At 41.6% G+C, this 19,981-nt stretch overlaps 2 protein-coding genes across 7 annotated transcripts; both read left to right on the top strand.

Annotated features, from left to right (window-relative positions):
* Positions 1-522: 522 nt before the first annotated feature.
* ppp6r2b (protein phosphatase 6, regulatory subunit 2b) lies at positions 523-14,606 on the top strand. Of its 5 annotated transcripts, none has more exons than XM_019273716.2 (26): positions 523-903; positions 2,421-2,592; positions 2,702-2,855; positions 2,962-3,060; positions 3,367-3,553; positions 4,512-4,649; positions 4,729-4,794; positions 4,932-5,044; positions 5,146-5,259; positions 5,444-5,564; positions 5,866-6,027; positions 6,116-6,337; positions 6,466-6,530; positions 6,624-6,739; positions 6,837-6,922; positions 7,018-7,095; positions 7,184-7,281; positions 7,368-7,425; positions 7,570-7,691; positions 7,823-7,995; positions 8,117-8,273; positions 8,717-8,796; positions 9,052-9,262; positions 9,469-9,492; positions 10,356-10,502; positions 11,503-14,606. In XM_019273716.2, the coding sequence occupies exons 3-26, from the start codon at positions 2,728-2,730 to the stop codon at positions 11,534-11,536; spliced, it is 2,799 nt and encodes a 932-aa protein (XP_019129261.2). In that variant the 5' UTR covers positions 523-903; positions 2,421-2,592; positions 2,702-2,727; the 3' UTR covers positions 11,537-14,606. The 5 variants fall into 5 exon arrangements, with proteins under 5 accessions (XP_019129261.2, XP_019129251.2, XP_010728052.3 ...); XM_019273706.2 differs by having other exon boundaries at positions 6,116-6,346; XM_027272615.1 differs by lacking the exon at positions 523-903 and adding an exon at positions 935-1,085 and having other exon boundaries at positions 6,116-6,346.
* Positions 14,607-15,334: 728 nt separating this feature from the next.
* On the top strand, positions 15,335-19,708 carry LOC104918109 (MOB kinase activator 2). 2 transcript variants are annotated; one of them, XM_019273793.2, is made up of 5 exons: positions 15,335-15,791; positions 17,442-17,581; positions 17,700-17,793; positions 18,636-18,760; positions 18,846-19,708. In XM_019273793.2, the coding sequence occupies exons 1-5, from the start codon at positions 15,709-15,711 to the stop codon at positions 19,082-19,084; spliced, it is 681 nt and encodes a 226-aa protein (XP_019129338.1). In that variant the 5' UTR covers positions 15,335-15,708; the 3' UTR covers positions 19,085-19,708. The 2 variants fall into 2 exon arrangements, with proteins under 2 accessions (XP_019129338.1, XP_010728051.1); XM_010729749.3 differs by having other exon boundaries at positions 15,345-15,791; positions 17,697-17,793.
* The last annotated feature ends 273 nt before the right edge of the window (positions 19,709-19,981 follow it).

Raw genomic sequence — 19,981 nt, 5'->3', positions numbered from 1 at the left:
CTGTATTTTTCAACAACTGTTGCTCGTGCAGCTTCACAGTGTGGCTGCACATAAGGTAACATAATGAAGGTGTAGTCTGGTCTTGTTCAGGGGGTAAACAAGGTAGCAAAGCGGGGACCAGAGTCACTGCACAAGGGCTCCCGTGTATGTCAGATTAAAACATTTTTTGAGTTATCCTTTATTGGGGTTCATTTAAAACTTGGTTGAATAGGAAATCTGTCTTATGTGCCTGCTCTTGTTCATGTCCTAAATAAACATATGAATATTCATTATCAGCAATTTTCAGATGGTCCCTGGGTTTTTCAGCAAATGGCTGAAGTAAAAGAGTGACAGTCCCTAAACACTTGTCGCACTGATAGAGACCAAAGCATTTTTTTTCTAATAGTAAAATAATTCGGTTATATTTTGTATTTTATTGCATGTTTTCTTTCTTTCTTTCTTTTTTTTTTACAAGAATCTGAAATTAAAGGTAGTTTATTTTTTATGTATTGAATCTGAAATCTGCATTTGACTGCAGCACTTGACTCTGTATCAGCCCAGCAGCAGCAGTGAAGCAGGCAGTAAACATTGAGTTGGTCTTGTTGTTTACACAGTTGATGGACAGCCGAACTTTTGATTACGTTTTAGGTATCCGCCATTTTGATTTCCAAATCTGACAGATTCCCTCTCGCCTGCCTGCTCCAGTATAATTTGGACAGTGTCAACAAAAGCGGCTCCGTGTTAAACGGCGGCGTGTGTAAAGGACGTTGCAGCCGGAGGAGGGGGGGACAGGGTACCATCTTCATGCTAGCAACGCAGTCATGAACAGCCAGCTATGGGCCTCTGGGTGACCTGACAGCCAAAGTCGCCGAGTTGCTTTGTTCAAGCTTGGGGGATGACGACTGATAAAATGATGGACAAGAGGTAACAGCCGCTTATTTATTTATTTTTTTTTTCGGTTGATAACGCTAACCTAACGTAACCGCCCTCCCCTCCTCCGTGTCAGCTGCCTCGCTGTCAAGTGGTCGGTTGACGCTGGGGGTCTGTGTCAGGAGGAGGACATCGTCCCACCGAGCCGCGCAGCCGTTATAAACAACTGACCAACGGTAGCTTTATGATGTAGCTAATATAAAAAAACGTCGTTTCGACACCACCGGGACCGTATCAAACAAACAAACAAACATTTTTATTAACATTAGCGACATGATTGAGACGTTGCTAACGGGCTGGTTTACGATGTGCATGCAAGGTAAGTCAGTCGTTGAAACAAAACGTAAACGCACCGACAGAGGTTAACTTAAATAAGCTAACTTGACGTGGAGTTACGGTAACGGCCGGGATGAGCTAATTAACGGTAACTGGCGCCGATGTGACCGTTACCCTGTTAGAACCAGTAACCGTTAGTTGCTAATAGAAACCCCGTTACCAGCTGATGTTAGGGTGCCAGCAAAGGCCTGTCTTTAAAGCTGAGTGTGGTTGTGCTGTAATGTGAAATTTTAATATCTATAACTATGATTTTTTATTTTTTTTTAAACACCTGTTTGTTTATTATAAACGTGTTTATTAAAGGGGTGGGTTACGTTACACAAGGGTAATGGTAAGGGATCGTTAATGTTATGCAATCAATTTTTATGGTGCTTTTTGAAATGAGCAAGTTGTTGTCTCCAAGCCTCATTTTACACTGTTTTTTTAATATATGTATTTATTTATTTATATGTGTATTATATTATCCACGTGTTTTAGTGTGTGACTGCTGACTTTGCGGTATCCGAGAGATCAGATTCATTTTCATGCAGGGGAGGGGGACCTTAACCACAATTTAGATAAACACATGCTTGGATCACCGTGGGAATCAACTTTAATCTGAATGACAGTGGACTGAATATTAGGCCGGATGTTATTAAGATGCATGCATCTTTACTATGTCTCTGTGGTCTGGTTTCAGGGTGATGTAAGGTGAAGATCCCTCCCTCAAAGCTATCGGCCAGTGATAGCTCCTGACTCCCTCACGCAGTGTTCAAACTCGCATCCTCACCACACCTAGTCTCAAGTTTGCATTTTGTAGTAACACAGATGTCAGCAAATGCAAGACTCAGTAGCCCTCCTCCAGCTCGGCTCAGCTGGCTGGCACGAGTAGTAATATACCTCACGCTAAAGCGAAGCTAAGTGTCTTTCTGCACAGGGAGGGGGGATTTGTTTTGTACTCCGGTCATTATTTGATGATGTAACTGTGTGTGTGTGAGGCCATTCTCAAAGCAAGCTGGGTAACGTCAATACACAGATGAGCAGCACTAACTCAATTACAGATTCATTGTTTCCTGCTCTTTCCACAGAGGAGCGCAAGTCCGGACTCTGCACTTATGCTGACTTAAACTCTTCTTCTTGCTCTAAGGAAGAAGTGGTTCTTTAACATTTGTCCTCTCTTATTTTCTCATTACCAGGTTGAAGCCAACGTCTCCTCGGTTTGTGTGTGTGTGATGTTAGTATGAGTGAAGTGAGTGTGTTTGTGTCCTCATTGTTTGAATTTGCTGATGCTGATTGATGTCCAGGCCGTGCAATGTCAATAAGGCTTCTTAGCAAGATCTGACTGAGGATACTAGTCCTTGTCCAAACGTAAGAGCATACAGTATATTATTTCACAAAATCAATGCTCATAATTAAAACAAATAGTGTCATTAATGTGTGTGTATGTATGCATGCTCCATCCTCTTTTGGTCAACAGCTGTGTATGTGCCTGTGACGTCAGCCATGTTTTGGAAGTTTGACTTGCACACATCTTCTCACCTGGAGGCTTTACTGGACAAAGAGGATGTCACTCTCACCGAGCTCATGGATGAGGAGGATGTGCTGCAGGAGTGCAAGGCCCAGAACAGGAGGTTTGTTATAGCATAATCAGCAACATATTAGTATTATTACATTACAGTTTTACATTCCTGCTGGTGCTAACTGGTGTTTCCTTTCTCATCCTTGTGGATTTTTTAGACTTCTCCTGTTCTTGTGCCAGGACCAGTGTATGCTGGAGCTGGTCCGTATGATTACTACAGAGCCCCCTGCTGGTGTAGAGGAGATCAAGCGCTTCAAGTACGTGGTTGTGTTGAATGTGCTGATGGAGTATATTGTATCCGGGAAAAAAAAATGTGTTGTGCTGGTGCTGCACTTACCTGCCATTTTGTAGTAAAGATGATTGGGCTCAGGGCTGTAAAAAAAAAAATGGTACTACTTCCTTGCTTGTTGGGCGATCAGCTGGTGAAAATCAGAAATTAGCAGAGCCTGTTCCAGAAAATATAGTTTTTTTGTGTGTTGTTACTTCAGCAAATGCTCTTAGATAAAAATAAAATAATTGATTTTGACTCTGTTTAACTGCCAGGTGTGTTCTCTTTGTCACAGGTATCCAAATATAGCATGTGAACTGTTGACATGTGATGTGGGAGTGATCAATGATAAGCTGGGTAATGAGGAGCCTCTGCTGGAAAATCTGTATGCCTTCCTGGAGCAGCCATCCCCACTTAACCCCCTCCTGGCATCTTTCTTTAGCAAGACAATTGGGAACCTAATCACACGGAAGACTGAGCAGGTAACACACGCACACACACACATGCTGCTAAATTGAAGGGCATGCTCAGAGAAGATGATTTTGAGTTGTCGTGATTAAATTCACAAAGTCTGAAGAGGGCTCACAGCAAGATGAGAGAAATTGCTCGCACTGGGTGTTACTCTCAACCAAGATGGATGTTAAGTTTTATTTCTGTTGAAATGGCAATAAGCAAATGTTCCAACATATGAAGCAGTACACCAAGAGCCTGAGATGTTAAGGTCAGTAAGGCCTGTCCATCTGCCAACCAGCTTAATGGTCCAAGCAATGCATCTTGGAAACTGCACTGAAAACTGACATTTGTAATGGATATTTAAGTGAAAGAGGAGCTGATTTGAAATGATTCTGGTGACCCCCATGACCTTGTCGTGTTTGGAATTTTCCACAGCTCACGATAATATGTATGTCTGTGTGTAAATATATGTATGCTTATATGTGGACAGGAGTTGTTTGTGATTATCTGTGCACACTTGGGTCTGATTAATACACTTTTTTAGAGTTAATATTGCCCACTGGCCCTATGGGACATTCAGCAAAGCAACTCTGAAGAGACCTATCTTACTGGAGGCAGCCACTTGATTCACCTGCTGGAATTGAACTGATTGACACTAATGTTGGTGGCAGGTTTAAAAGGCTCAGTCCTGAAGCTAAATGAGGAAGGAGTAGCATAGAAACTGAAGCAGAATTAAAAGGTCGTTCTGACACAGTTGTACTTCCATGTGTATAGGTTTTGAAATATCTACCTCTTGTGTTGTGAATGGATTATAAAGCAACATTAGCTTTAATATGCGCTGCAGGAACAATATCCAATGTACTCACACTAATCTTTTTTATATCCAATAAAAAATCCAGATGAGAGCTTTTAAAGCTTGATTTGAGTCTGTGGACACCAGTTTTCAGTTTTTGTCATGTTGCTTCCTCTGCCCTCGGTTTTGTTCAGGTGCTTAGTTTCCTGCGACGGAAGGAGGGATTCCTTTCCTTGGTCCTGAAGCATATCGATACATCAGCCATGATGGATGTGCTCCTAAGACTTATCAGCTGTGTAGAGCCACCCCCCCTTCGGCTTGATACACTTACTGTATGAGACCCACATTCATACTTATACACATTACACACTGATATTGTTTGCAGTTTTAATGTGATATTTTTCTCAACAGTGGCTGAATGAAGAGAAGCTTGCACAGAGACTCATAGAGCTCATTCACCCTGAGAGAGATGATGAGGTAAAAGGGCATTGCAGTATTTTTATATTAATAAGTAACTCATGTTTGTGATAAAACACACTCTCGTGAACACTCATAGACTCTTGAATAGACAATTCCACAGGACTGAATGTTCATGTGTGTGTTTTCTCTTTCAGAGGCAGTCGAATGCATCTCAGACTTTATGTGACATCATTCGTCTGAGCAGAGACCAGGCCAATCAGCTTCAAGAGATTTCCCAGCCTGACCCTTTGCTGACTGTGCTGGAATCGTAAGTCAGACACACACACACACACACACACACACACACACACACACACAGTTTGCACTCTCTTTAAAGGATGCAGAGGTGATGACATTGTGTTTTTACAGGCAGGAGTGTGTGGAGCAGTTGTTGCAGAATATGTTCTCAGGAGAGACTACCGAGAGCTGTATCGTCAACGGGATTCAAGTTCTTCTCACATTACTGGAAATCCGGAGGCCTGTGTGAGTGTGAGGCTTTAAATCAATTTATAACTGTGTATACATAATATTATCCAGTTCTACTATACATGGGTCTCTAAGGATTTTTTAAAATTGCCTCTAGGTGAAGTTAGTCATGTTTCTCATGTGTGACCATTTATTAAACGTTTCCTGTTTATAAGATGTGTTTGGTCTGTGTTAATGGCAGGGTGGATGGAGTAATGGATGCTCAGGGATTTGAGAGAAGTTACACTGTTAACAGCAGCATTTTGTTGGCCATCCAACCACATCTGAAACACTTCCACCAGCTACTTCTGGAGCCACCCAAGGTACATAAACAGGGATATAGTCATCTGTTAGTTAATATTAGCTCTTGTAGCGTGAGATAAAAGGCTATACATCATAAATACATATAATAGGAGTTATCAATAGTAAACGCAGAACCCCTGCACAGCAGTATAATAATTTCTGTGCTAGTCACAGATACCAGGAATGAAGCAGAGAGTAAGAACATGAAGCATGTTCTCATTTTTTATGTGCGGCAAACTGCAGTGGTTGAATCTGTATAACAAAACTCTGCTAAACCTCCTGACATCTTCCTCTATGCCCTTTCTCTCTGTGTATTTTTAGCGAAATCCCATGCTGACTACTCTGGGTGTGCTGGAGGAACCACTAGGGAACACACGTCTGCATGTAGCCAGACTGGTTGCCTCTCTGTTGTATACAAGCTCTGCTAGCCACGCGGTCGTAGCACAGGAACTCTGCCGGCTTAATACAATGGACCTGCTTCTGGTGAGATGAGCAAACATGCTGCATGAATACAATGTGACAGATGTTCAGTGTTCCACTGGGGAAATGTATGCCTTTCTTTTTTTTACAGGATTTGTTCTTCAAGTATACGTGGAACAACTTCCTGCATCTCCAGGTGGAGCTTTGTGTTGCTGCCATCCTCCGGCCCTGTGCCCATGAAATGAGACTTCATCCTGGCTTGGGAGCCCAGGACAAATTCAAGCCACATCAAGATGCTTTACAAGAGCCAGCATTGACTGAAACCCCTTCAGAACCTCCAGTCACCCCTGAAAACTCTGCACATAATTTAATGGTGACTCATGTAGGTGTCTCTGCTTGCGTTTGAAGCAAGAGGCTTATGTAACATTTGATCTATTAGCTCTTTTTAAAAAATGAATTACAATTGATTGATTACAAAAGACTATCTTTGTCCCTCACAAGTTGTTTCAGCACTGCCACCTTGTCCAGAGGATTCTAGAGGCCTGGGAAGAGAATGATAAAATACAGTAAGGACCTTTTAAAATAATGACATGACATTGTTTTTACAGTAACAGGCAGCACAATATGGGGTCTCTTAACTGTGATACTTTTGTGTTCAGGTCAGAAGGTGGTATGAGAAGAGGGTACATGGGACATCTGACCAGGATTGCCAACACAGTAGTCCACAATCTGGAGAAGGGCCCGGTTCACACACAGATTAGTAGCCTCATCACAGGTGTGTGTCACAGTCCAATGTGAAAGAAGTGATTCTAATGCTCTGCTTGAATATTGTTTTCTTAATGCTGTTGTTGTTGTTGTGTTTTTGCATGTAGCGCTGCCAGAGGACTACAGAGGGCGCTGGGAAACCTTTGTGGATCAGACCCTGTCAGAGACCAATAGGAAGAACACCATAGACCTGGTAAACACACACACGATCATCTACAGTATGTAATAGCTGTTTTTAACTACACACACATTCAAACTTCAAATGTGATGCTTTTTTCCCCGGTCCAGATTGGCACTGGAAACCCACGCCCATCCTCAGAGGATGATATGGAGAGCCCCTTCCCTAAAGAACTGACACTACAGCAGGTACACATCAATAAGCATGCACACAAAAAATAATGAAGGCTTCTGCTGACAGAGATTGTAATCTAATTCAAGTTGCGATGTGTTTCAGGCCTTTTCAGACTACCAAATCCAACAGATGACGGCTAACTTTGTGGACCAGTTTGGCTTCAATGATGAGGAGTTTACTGATCATGACGACAGTATCGGGTAAATCAACACTGCTCTCTTTATGACTGTAACATAACAGCTATTGTTATTGTGTCTCAATTGAGTGAGTTTTACTGTTATTGCAGGGCAACGTTTGACCGGATTGCAGAAATCAATATCAACATTGATGCAGGCCAGGACAGTGTGAGTTTATTTACACATTTGTTCTGTGATTCTGTATTTCTGTCTTGCTTTGGGGCTACAAATGTCTGCGTATGAATGTCATGTCATGTATGAATAACACTGATTAAACCAACACATTATGATTTGTTCACCTGTCTTTTGCAGGCTAATGCAGCTGTGTTTGAGGCCTGTTCCAAGGAGAGGATTCAGCCCTTTGATGATGATGAAGAGGATATTTGGGAGGAGAAAGAGATTAACTTTGCAACACAAGCCAAGTCCCGCAACAGGTCAGACACACCACAGTAAATACACACGCTTGGAATTATTTGTTTTAGCAGTATTCTTGGAGTTTCATAATGTATGTGTATTAATTTCCTTTGATCAATCAGACACACTAAAATGTTTTGTTTGATTCAAGGTTTGGCGGGTCACGGTCAACCCAGAGCCAAACAGTTAATAAAGCTTCTGATAAGACAGCAGCTTCTGGCACTGAGGTCTCCGACAGAACAGCAGACTCAGACTCTGAGGGAGAGGATACTAAAGATGACCTGGATCCTTTCTTAAGCCTGAGCCAGACCGAGGCAACAAAGAGTGAGAAATATTATACTTTATTGTAATGCAGATTTTTTTCCTTGTGTCCTGTATGTTAAGACCAAAGCAGGTTTGGAGTGAGTATCTCTTGTTAAATATGCATGGTGCCTTTCACACTCAGGCACTGGCTGGATAGCAGACTTTGGGGAGGTGAACTCAAAGGCTCCTGCAGCAGGAGTGGGCTTTTCAGCCTGGGACACTCCAGACTCTCAACCAGCTGCCTCAGAGGCAGAGGAGAAAGGATGGGCCAAGTTCACTGACTTCCAGCCTTTCTGTTGGTGAGTCTGATGTGGTCTAAATGTCAGGAGCTTCTTTAATTGCCTTAAAGTATCTTAAATGTAAGTTTAAAATTGTATAATTGTATTGTACTATTGTATAATAATTTATACCAATAATAACTACCCTCTCAGTAACTGTAAAACTACACATGAAGAAGTTGTAGATAATTAAATGAGAATATACTGTATTGGAAGTATAACGGTTTGCTACAATGAAAGACTTTTAACTGAAAAGGCCAAATATAGTTAAGCATGGGAATGAAAATCATATCACACGAGGTTAAATAAGTTATGAATGCAATTAAAGGATTTTGTTGGACTCGTGTTTCTTTCCCTTCTCTGTGGTATCTTTCTCCCTGCATTAACACATGTGCAAAAAATCCTCAGTGAAAAACAATAAACAAATTACTGCAGGTTTTCTTATCTGTGACTTATGTCCTCAGCTCTGAAACAGGCCCCAGATGCAGCTCTCCTGTGGACTCGGAGCTCAGTGGATCAGACAGTACTAAACCAAACCAGAACCGTAAGTTGCCGCAATGGGGCTATTTGACGGATATATATAAAATGTATAGGTTAATCAATACAATATTTATTTAAATCCATATGCCTTGGTCAGCAAGCTTGGCATCTATCTTTCAGCCTTTTATTTCACAAAATAACCCAAACTCTAACAAGAAGCCGCGATCTTCTAGTTGGCAAACTCTGCTGAAACCAAACAAAAAATTCCAAAAATTAGGCTATTAAAATTAGATGATTTCATCTCCGTCACTCTCTGCAGCGTGTGTTTGGAGTGTGTGCGTGGCGAGAAAAGCTCCACTGGTGGCGTCAGACAGTTCTTCCTCCAGCAGCTCAGACAGTGATGAGGAAGAGGCCAAGACAGAGTCTGTGACCAGTGAGACAGTCACCACAGAGACCATCACCACGGGGGCTGGCAAGGAGACCATTCGGCTCACCGTAGACGCCAAAAATGAGAGGGCAGTCTTCAGCAGGTACTCATGCTCATGCTTGAATGATGTGCGATTGCTCTGTATCTACTGTTGTGGTGTCCCCACTGTCGAATCGTACTTTGAATAGAGCCCTTCTTTCCCCTCTAAACTTTTTCCTGCACAATTTTACTTCCACCGTCTCTGTTTTTTCTTCTGATACTGCCCTCCTCCTGTCTGTTCCCTCCTTTCTCATCTCCCTTTGACTCCAGAGTATTCAGACCAGCAGTCAGACGGTATGTTGAGTTTGAGGTCCTCTGCTCTGGAGTGTGGAATGTTTCCCTGAAGTTGTATGAAGAATTTTAAAAGGCCAAGAACCAATGTGTCACACGTTATTTGTTTGCTTGTTGCATTTAACAGGATTGCGATGTAACAATTCCTTGTGCCATAATTCAGGACGAGCCTAATTCATCATAGAAATACACTAACCCAGAGCTGGAGACTTGTAGAGAACCTGCAGGACCACTGTCCCTATGCTAGGCTTATCCAATATTCTCAACATTCCCCAGACAACACTGATGTCAGCGACGACCCCACAGCATGAATCCAATCCACTCAATCCACTCAGCATCTTAGAATTCAAACGGTGGTCTGTTGTCTTAGCTGCAATGACACCAAAAGACGAGAGCAATGTATGGTTACATGAAAAAGATAATTCTTTGACTCAAGTCGATGTGATTTGTTTTCTTTCAGAGCACCCACACTACTAACAGTATGTCAGATAGCATGCTGTGAACAGAAATTGCTACCAGCATTCTAACAAATCAACACATTAGCAAGTTACTAACAAACAGTGCACTTATGAGCATGCTTCAATTACAGAGATCCCACTTGGAATTTGAGAGTAACTACCTTAGCACAAACCTTAGCAACCGTGTGCCCAACTCACTTTGATTCTGGTCAGTCACAGCCGGCGATACGCTGGCAGTAACAGAGGGGTGGATGTACATGGTAATGGCTAGTGTGGACAGCCGTGAGCAGATAACTGGTGAAATGTATTTAATAGCAGAAACTAGCATCTGCAGTTTGTTCTTTACGATATGACTTTAGGTGATAACCCATCTACTTTGTTACAGCTACATTTGTTTGTTTCTTACAGTGAAGCAGATAAGGTGCCAGTAGAGGGACTCACCATCAAAGACAAAAGCAAAAGCAATGAGAAAGAAAGTGAAAAAGGAAAGAAACTTGGAGATGGTTCTAGTCCAACTACCGCCAGTCCTGCTACCCAGTCAGCTGCGGTCACAGAGTGAGTGTTGTGTTTGTGTATTTGTGTGTTTGTTTACAGCTGAATAAAGTAACAAACAGATGCTTCAAATGCTATAATATTAATATTGCAGCATTTCAATTTGGTGTGCCGGTTAGATCATACCGACACACCTAAATATAAACTGAAACTATCATTATGTAGTCTGTTGCCCTGGTGCCAACACAACTGGAACCTTTGACAACCATAAAATAACTAATGCATATCATTCAAAGAAATGTTCCTGAGTTTCATTGTCATAGTTTTGGTTTGCCTTGTTTAATGTGACAAGAGTTTAATTTCACCTGTACTTTGTACAGGTTGTAAACAGGCCCTCAATCTTAATTATGTAGAAGAACTTATTTTGAGTGCAAGTGCAACCAAAATGTCCATAACGTCACCACACAGAAGGTCAATGAATCAAAAGTGAGACTCCTATAGACCTTTTCTTACAGCTGATGTTTTTAACCTGTCAAACAAAGGTGTGACCTGTAATACATCCACACGGCAAAATTATATATACACAACTACCAGTGAAAACAATTTCAGTTTAACCAGGAACTAGAAAAATGTATGTAAAAATTAAAAGCTACTGTAATTGTGCATTACCAATTGCCTTATTTCATTCCTTCAAGTGATGTTTATCACATCCCAGATCTTCAAATCTGAAGGATCAGTTCAACCAAATCCCAAAAGCAAATTTTAACATTTATAATCATGATATTTGGCCACACAAATATTTTTTTTCCCTGCTCCCAGTTTATGAGATCCCCACACTTGAAGCTACTGCCACCATACTGAATCAGCTGTTTTTACTGACTTACAATTAAAGCTATTAATAAGTTGCCAAGTTAGAACCAATTTCTTAAACCGTATTTTTTCTGTACTTAAGGTTAAAAACCACTTCCATGTATTTAGGTTGTATCAGAGCGCTCAGTATTTCAGATAATTGGCAGATAAAAATGCGTCTGAACTGCCCTTTCTGTCTGTTTTCACCTTCCAGAGAGATGCAGCCCTCTGCCAATGGGCCGGCCTAACGGTGCAGCACAGGCTCATGCACACACGCTTCATACCTGTCCATTCAACACACAGCCATGCAACGTTTGCTTCCTGTTAACAGCCCTCCAACGACCCTTCTTTTTTTTGTATCAGAAGAATGGAAGAGCCTCATTTAACGTTGAGGTCAAACAGCCCTTAACAGTATGTATGCTGGATAACACAAATCTACACGTTGGTACTGCACCTTCATGATATAATAATAATTGAGGAGTGTGTTTTAAAGAACATTTTCATCATGCCAGAACGCGCAAAGCCAAATTGTTACGTATGAACTATTTCAAAATATGATTTTCCCACTGAACATGGAGCGACAGAGGTTACACTGCGTGTGCCAGCTGTGGCACTTTAATCCTAAGAAGAAGAAAAAAAAAAAGCAAAAGTCTGAAATTTGACCTTTTATTTAATTCAGCATCAAATTTTCAGATTGTTTGAGCATGTCTGCTCTCTGGGCATTAAATCACAGCCCAGAGAATTTTTTCTATCAAAGCATTTGACTGTTTACACTTTAGTAAAGAAACTGTATTCAAATAATCAGCCATGATTACAAAAGCCAAGATGCTTGCAAAGCTAGCCGCCATTTTCTCTCGAGCATTTCAATGTACAATGCCAGGCAGACGTTTTAATAGTGCAAACGTGTGAGTGATAATAATTTGGCTTTTTTTTTTTCATACACGCTATCTAAATCATTTCGACTAAGATTCCTTTGCTTTGATCATGTGGAACATAAATTGTTCATTTGGAGCATAGTGTGTCACTTCCTCCCCAAACCTCTTGACAGATTCGTGTAGTTTAGAGGTGTGTGTGTGTGCAGGAGTGTATAGATACATGTGTGAGTGTGTGAGAGAGCTCTGTCTGAGGTACAGAGTGCATTCTCAGGTCAAAGGAGCGGTATGCAGATACAAAGAAAGCACACCTGTGTAACACACACACACACACACACACACACATGTACACGCAACCAAATCTATACACATGTGCAAAAAAAAACAAAAAAACACTCCCACGAGACACAGTGATGTGTACATAACAATTCATATCACCCTCAGAGCTGTTTAAATGTAATATTGTGAAATTTGAACCTGTATTAGGTTGTGGCTATTCTTGGTAACATGTAAACGTAATATAAATGTAAACAATATATATAAACATTATATCTATTTTTGGAATAAATCCAATGTATGGAAAGGCGGTTGTTTTGCAGGTTGCAGCGTGTGTATTGTATGTGTGTGTTGTACTGTTGAAATGAGGCAATAATGATGTCTGTGTTTCGGTTAATACCCCAGCATCAGTTCCTGTTCCTGTGCTACATGCTTCCTACATGGAGGTTTGGGAGTGTGCACGTGTGTGTGAGCGTGAGTCAGTCTGTAGTATGTCCTCCGTGTTATTAACCTAAAGGACAATCCTGGTTTATTAGAACCTGGGTCTTACTTTGATTCGCCAGTTTTAAACAAAATACCAAGTTAATTCATTTTATTGGGAATCGATATCAGTCATGATCAATCAGTCGTTAGTCATTAGTAATTTCAGCTCCCCCATTATTGAGGATTTGCAGCTTTTCGTTGCCAATGTTTTAAAGGAACTGAATATATTTAGATTTTGGACTGTGCAGACATAACGAGCTATTCGATGGCATCAATTTGGACTTCAAGCAAACAAGGGAGGGAAAACATTTTTCACTATATTCTTATTATATTTAATCTGTAATCTGATAAAGCGGTTGGCTTGTTTAAAACTTGACTTGATTTGATTGCTGCTCTCCTTTCTTGACTTGGCGTCAGGGGCGTTTAACTTGGTAACCACAAAAACGAGACCCAAGTTGTAATAAACCAGAATTATCTCTCAGGTTGGGGCATGTGCCAGACAGTCATTCTTTACGTTATCTTTCTCCTCGTCTCTCTCTTTCTCAGGGCAGGAGTTGACTTTAATTGCTTATATGCCGATGGAACGATTTACATAGATTGTTGTATTTATTTTGAAAAACACTTTTTCAAGAAGCACTTTTGGTTTGTATTTGGTGGTGCCAAGTGTCGCCACATTATTCCCCACTCGAAGAGGTGGGAATGTTTGACCTGAATGAGTGAATCATGTAGATACTTTAGAATACTTTCTTTCTTCAATGCTTTCTGCCAAAGTGTGTCTTCCCACCAGTGCACAACTGGGTTTCATATCTGTGAAGTAGCCTCCTTTCTTGCAATGGTCGTACAGATCTAAAGTTATCTAAAGCAGTCTTTGTTTGATCCCTCGTGTTTTCCTTTGAGTCATGTGATGACGTTGTCAGCGGTAGGAGAGGACGACGCCACATGTCAAAGAAAGACTTTGAAGCTTCTTCTTAGATCACAGCCATTTTGCTTTTTATTCGCTTTGAGCTGTTTTGAAATGGAACTGCACAGAAGACCGAGCATTGGTTTAAGTCAGGGTTAGAGGAGAAAAACAGGGCTGTTTTTTTGTCAGGGTGTGTACAGGGTCAGAATATGTCATCCTGTTTGTCGCCAAACCTAAGCACTGCGTCTGACCCTTACCTTTTTTTTTTTCTTTTTTTTTGGTGTGTGTGTGTGTACGTGTGTGTGCGTGTGTGTGTCTCCTTCACTTTGAGAATGCGGTGCGTGTGCAGTGTAGCTACGGGTACGGTGTGATGTTATGCATAATGGCATGAGGTACAAAACAGTCATCTTTAAGTGCCATTAAGTTTGCACATTAGCCTCATTCACCTCATTGGGTCATGTGCTGTATTGAACAGTGTATGCCCAAAACCTTTTAATTGAGAGACAATGGGTGTAAAATTGTTATTTCATCCCATTGGGTGTTACTGACACTGAGGCCATTTCAAAGTTTAAATCTTTCTCTCAATAGAGCTCATTACATTTGTATGTGCGTGTGTGTTGAGGAAGTGGTGTGAAAGACAGCTATGTTGTAAAACGCCTTTTTTGTAAAGTGGACTGATGCTGGTGTTTCGTTTTGTTTTTTTCATTTAGAGAGTAATGTGTCTGTTACCTGTTGTCAATTTAGCTTGTACATTCAGATATGAACCTAATAAATATGTCAGACCAAGAAGAAGCATGAGCCTGTTTTATCTCACATTTACCACTCGATCCACATCCAATATATCACACAGCACAAACAGAAAGAGAGAGCAGCACTCGGTCTTTGGAAACATGTTTACCTTAGGGGCAGGTGAGCTAGTGGATTATGTTGCTTCCCGGTACTGACTGCTTGTCTCTCCTACACATTAATGCTACACCCTCTCACCATCTAACCGAAGTGTAAATATAAACCTGCCTGTCACACGGATCTTACTGCACTGCAGGCAGAAGTGAAAGGTGAAGTGTATTTAACAGTGGGGGGGGCGGAGGAGACCCTTTTGGTGTCTATATGTCGTTACACTTTCTCTGTGGGTGTTCGTTTTCATTCCTTGGCTCAGATACACCATGTATGTCATCACATTCCTCTATAGTTTAAGAATGGAGCACGGATACTCAACACTCTCTGCTCCTGCTCTCCAGCCTCTCCTTCCACTCTCCGCTTTGCCTTCTTCCTCCCTTTTTCTTTCTCTCTTTCCACTTCCACAGAGGAAAAAAAAACACCTTTACTTTGTCACCTGCACCTGGCTACTCTTTCTCTCTCTCTTTCTCTCTCTCTCCCTCACTCTCCGTAGACAGGGTTTCCATGTGGAGAGGAGTGTGTGTGTGTGTGTGTGTGTGTGTGTATGCAGTGGGTGGAAAAGGGAAGAAGGCGGAGTTGTGTTTTGTACTTTTAATGTGTTGTGGAGAAACCTGCCTGTCCGCTTGGAGCTGAGAGAGGAGGAGCCTGCAGGGTGTGGGACTCCAGACAAAGGAGACATATACACACTGACACTGGATCTCTGGAGCGAAAGGAGAGCAAGACAGCTGAAGAGCTTCACTTTTCCACGCAGGAGACGATCCTCAACTCCTGGACTACTTTTTTCTTTCTTTTTTTCTGTCTTTTGTCCTTTGAAAAAACTTTGTTAGAAAGGGAACTCGTGTGTTTGTCAGCTGTATGGACTCATCTGTGAGCTGAGGGTTGTTTGCTTCGGAGCAGCGGTTACCATATGCTGTGTGGAAGTGTGTGGGTTAGTATGTTTGGGATGGAAAAGGGGGGCTGGGACGACCGACAGCTTTCTTAGCTCTCCGCCATGGGGGGTTGCCATAGTTACCCCTCAGCTACGAAAGCAGACAGCAAGAGTCTTCAACCTTCTGATATCAGCAATGAAAAACTGTAAGTATTCTCTTCAATCAGCCTTAAACTTAGACTTTCCTACCTGGAAATAGGTTTTTCATTTGCTCCTCCATCTTTTCTAAACTCTTGCCTTCTGTACAGAAAGGGAACATGTAATTAACATGTAATTAAAGCAAGAGATGAAACATGACTAGAGATCTGGCTGCATTATGGTTTACTGAGGAATGTTCCCTAGATAAGAGTGTGTCTGCATGTGCATGTGTGTTACATATTTGCCTGATGGCATCAGTGAAAATGGATTCCTCTAACAGCAGGAACACATGTCGAGAAGTAGTTTGAACCAAGACGAAGAAAGACTATATGCGTACATGTTTCTGTTCAAATATTTGCTCTAGGAAGGAATCTTCTTCCAGCCAGCTGGCTGCGCTGAACAGGATTGTTTATTTCGCCCACACGGCAGAGAGGTAAAGGTAAACAGATGGCAGAAAGCAGAAGAACAGGGTCACAGAGGAGTGTGTTTACACACAAACACAACATCACAAGTAGCTCCGGGTTTATTTATGTGTGTGTGTGTGTGTGTGTGTGTGTGTGCTGACAACTGGTAGCCAAGAGGCGGTAATTGAGTTAGTGCCATGGAGCTGGAACAGAACAGGATGTTAACAAAAGAAGTTCCTGTGGACATTAGAGAAGTTTGTCTTAGGTCAGATTTGCATTACTGTACCGTATTTTTTTTTTTTTGCACAGCAAATGTTTACATTCTTCTCTGTCGCTAGTCCTTCCTCTCTACCTCTTGTGACCTTTACTTTGGACAAAGACCTGCTGTTCAGACCATTAAACGAATTCTGCCTGCCCATCCCTCTCTCTCTCTCACACACACACACACACACACACACACACACTTTACACCAGGGGGAGTGAAACCCCATAGAGAGCACAGTGTTTCCCTTATCACAGTGGGCAAGGTCACACTGAGTAAACTCTCAGCTGCTGTGTGTGCAGACATCTAAAAATGTAGCAGCTGCATGACTCCACCACACTTTGAAATGTTCAGTCTAAAGCGCCGTCTTAAATCTATCAAAGAGACAAGAGTAGAGCACCCTCGTCACCATCGTAGCAGCACCCTTTGTCTACCTATTTGCATGAAGTCAAATCATGATGCCAAGTTTGACTTTCCAGTACACGCTGGCATTCGCAAACATCATTTATTTTCCTACGCTGGCACTCTGTAATTATCACAAGTTCCCCAAGCTGCCTGTCCCCTGTTCCTGATTATAAAGCACTGCCTGTAGCTTATCAGTAGGTATATGAGAGGTGCAGGCCTCAGCACTCACCTCTGTACATTATCTCACACAGCGTTAGTTCTTTCGGTAATTTGCTTTGTCGCGCTGACCACTGCAGCAGTGAGCTTTATTAACAGTAATTACCCTGGCTCTGGATTGACTTCCTTCATTACATTAACTGGTTTATTGGATGTTCAGGTCTGCAGTTACAGCACTGTTTGTGCGTGTGTGTGTGCCAGCCACAGAGGGCAAAATAGATGAGAGAGCATCAGAGAGCGTGTTATCCACTGGCTGCAGCAGGAGTAATTAATCCACTGACCTATTGATTGTTTTACACAGCCATATTTTCTGTCTCTCTGTCTTTTCTCTTTCTGCCTCTGCTTCATTAACTCTGTACTGTCTTCCCAAGGGGAATTAATAACAATAACCTGGAGGCGCGTCCATATCTGCAGCAGCAATATTTGTGCCAGCGCATCACACACACAGACATGTTTGCCCTCACAGCGCTGCCGCCTGGCGTCGACAAGGCAGAGTGGCTCGCCAGCAACAGTGAGTAGACCTGATTAAACACAGCAAACCTCCCCACACACTGCAAAAGAAGCAAACTGGACAGACTATAGGACGATGTACAAGATGTAATTTTCTTCTCATTGATTTCTTTCAGCAGTGGCATTTTTCAAGCATATAAACCTGTTCTCTAGTGCGCTGTCTGAGTTCTGCACGCCCAGCACCTGCCCAACCGCCTGTGGACCGGACAACACGTAAGATACTGACCCCTACACTGCACATATTTGACAAGGGTCAGTTCACCCAAAATACTTTATCCTAGTGGCATGTTGTCATGCAGATACCTTAAGTTTTATCCACAGGTGAATTTGTTTTATATAAACCACTTCCTACTAAAGAAATTGTCCCAAAACACAAGTAATCTGTTGACAGAGCAGTTTGTCTTTATCTGGAAAGACAAATTACTGTTATATTTTTCTAATGTTAGTTAGATAACTGTGCACAAAAGAAATTCTCCAGTATTCACACATTATTGAAAGGGGTAACCTGATTTTACATATCAAAGTCTGTTAGGTCTTGGGAAGCATCTTGTGCTGTATATGTGGAAAAAAGTTGTTGTGACTCCAGAGAGACGCGATAAATGTCCTAAAATCAGGTCACTTGAATCAGTGTATGTTGCGGTTGAAGACTACAAGTTTGAAAATGAATCTAGAGGTGAGGTGGAGCTTTAGAAAGAAGTGACCTTTAGTAACCTGCTGCTCACGGGTCAAGGCTACTGCAGATACCTCTAACTGAACTGTTGGCATTGAGTTGCAGAGAATGTGTGGAATAAAAAAAAGCTGATGTCTCCAGTTGTGCTGCACCTATTTTTATACTTTTCTTTTTTTTTTTACTATCCATCATGTAGGAGTGCAATGATAAACTTGGTTAAGCAGAACATTTAAGATACTTTTTTTCCACCAGCTTCACCATCTGGCACAGTTTGTAGTATTACTCCTGCAATGTTATATAAGAGCTAAACTAATCACTAGTCTTGACAGTTAAAGTTTATTCACACATCCTGTGTGTTAATGTTAATGTGCGTTGTTTTTTTCAGGGTCTATGTTTGGACCGATGACCACGGCAGGAAGCTGAAGTGTTCTGCCCCACTTTACTTTGACTATGCCATGTCATACATTCAGGAGCTACTGACTGATGAAGATGTGTTCCCCACGAAAGCAGGTAAAAGCCGTTCTAAATATGTTTTATTATTCTGCATCGCATTCTGTTTTCAGTGTTAAATCATTATCTCATCATTCTTTTCCAGGCTCAGTGTTTCCAACAGGCTTCGTTTTTCTCGTCCAGAAGGTGTTTTTGCTGTTTTTCAGGACTCTGGCTCACATTTATTGGTCTCACTACAGAGAGACGCTCGCGCTGGGCCTGCACCCACACCTCAACACACTCTTCACACACCTCACACTCTTCTGCCAGCAGCATGCCCTGTTGGAGCCGGAGGACATTGAGCCACTGCAGGATCTCATCACAGCTCTGGGACAGCAAGTCTGAACCTAAAGAGCAAACACACACATTGTACACTCACATTTTCATCACGCTCTTTTTACTTGTTATAACTGGTATATAAAAAATATATAGTGCCACACACCACTCTGGGCCAAACTTACTTCACAGTATGGATTTTTTTAAAGGTCTGGAAGTTGTAAAATAGGAAAGAAAATACTTTTATGAAAAACATGTGTGAGATCACTGAGTCTGCGCTTTAAAAAGCAGTAAATCAGACCAGATCTGGAGTATCTGACTCCGACTTTTGTACATAGTTATTAAGATACTGCGTGAAACTGTAATATTGCATATTAGTGTATGTTAACAGATTTAACAGCACATTATTATATTTTGATAAGGTCAAGATCTTCAAGGTCAATTCTGTCTTCCTCACTTATTATAACATAGTTATAACAAAAACATTATCTCTCTTCTTCTCAAACGACCCAGACAATTCACAGCTAATAATAAAAAAAGTACCATCAAGGGTGGTGTGTCGATGCAAATGTGATTACAGTTATGAATGCATCTGCATGGAATGGCACAGCTTATGTTTGCATCTATATGTATGACTCTGTACTCTATAATAAACATTTATGACAGATTTTCTGTAACTTAAAATCAAAAAAAGTGTCTTATCTGTCTAAAAATGATCCAATAAGAACATTTATCAGTCTCACTTGGCTATATTTTGGCACTCTGTTACTGCAACTGTGTCTTGTGTTTTTGTCTCGATCACTAACTGCTGGTGCTGTCAACATGTCTCCAGGTGTTTGGTTTGTGAGCAGCACCACCTGCTGCCAGTACAGGAACCCAGCATGTATCGCATTTCAACCTTCACTGTCAGCTTACAGTACACTGCAGTCTGTACATGTTTCTTTTAGTTGACTGCAGGATATTGGA

Source organism: Larimichthys crocea, chromosome XXI (genome assembly GCF_000972845.2).
Source record: "Larimichthys crocea isolate SSNF chromosome XXI, L_crocea_2.0, whole genome shotgun sequence".
Taxonomy (NCBI): domain Eukaryota; kingdom Metazoa; phylum Chordata; class Actinopteri; family Sciaenidae; genus Larimichthys; species Larimichthys crocea.
This window is presented reverse-complemented; position numbering and strand designations above follow the sequence as displayed.

What these genes read in the sequence shown, in the direction of transcription:
- ppp6r2b (XM_019273706.2), top strand. Translation starts at nt 2,728, where the DNA reads ATGTTTTGGAAGTTTGACTTGCACACATCTTCTCACCTGGAGGCTTTA. An exon ending in GAAGAGAATGATAAAATACA is followed by an intron (nt 6,531 to 6,623) that starts GTAAGGACCTTT and finishes TTTTGTGTTCAG; the next exon opens with GTCAGAAGGTGGTATGAGAA. An exon ending in CCAGACCGAGGCAACAAAGA is followed by an intron (nt 7,996 to 8,116) that starts GTGAGAAATATT and finishes TTTCACACTCAG; the next exon opens with GCACTGGCTGGATAGCAGAC.
- LOC104918109 (XM_010729749.3), top strand. Translation starts at nt 15,709, where the DNA reads ATGGGGGGTTGCCATAGTTACCCCTCAGCTACGAAAGCAGACAGCAAG. An exon ending in GATATCAGCAATGAAAAACT is followed by an intron (nt 15,792 to 17,441) that starts GTAAGTATTCTC and finishes TGTCTTCCCAAG; the next exon opens with GGGAATTAATAACAATAACC. An exon ending in GCCTGTGGACCGGACAACAC is followed by an intron (nt 17,794 to 18,635) that starts GTAAGATACTGA and finishes TGTTTTTTTCAG; the next exon opens with GGTCTATGTTTGGACCGATG.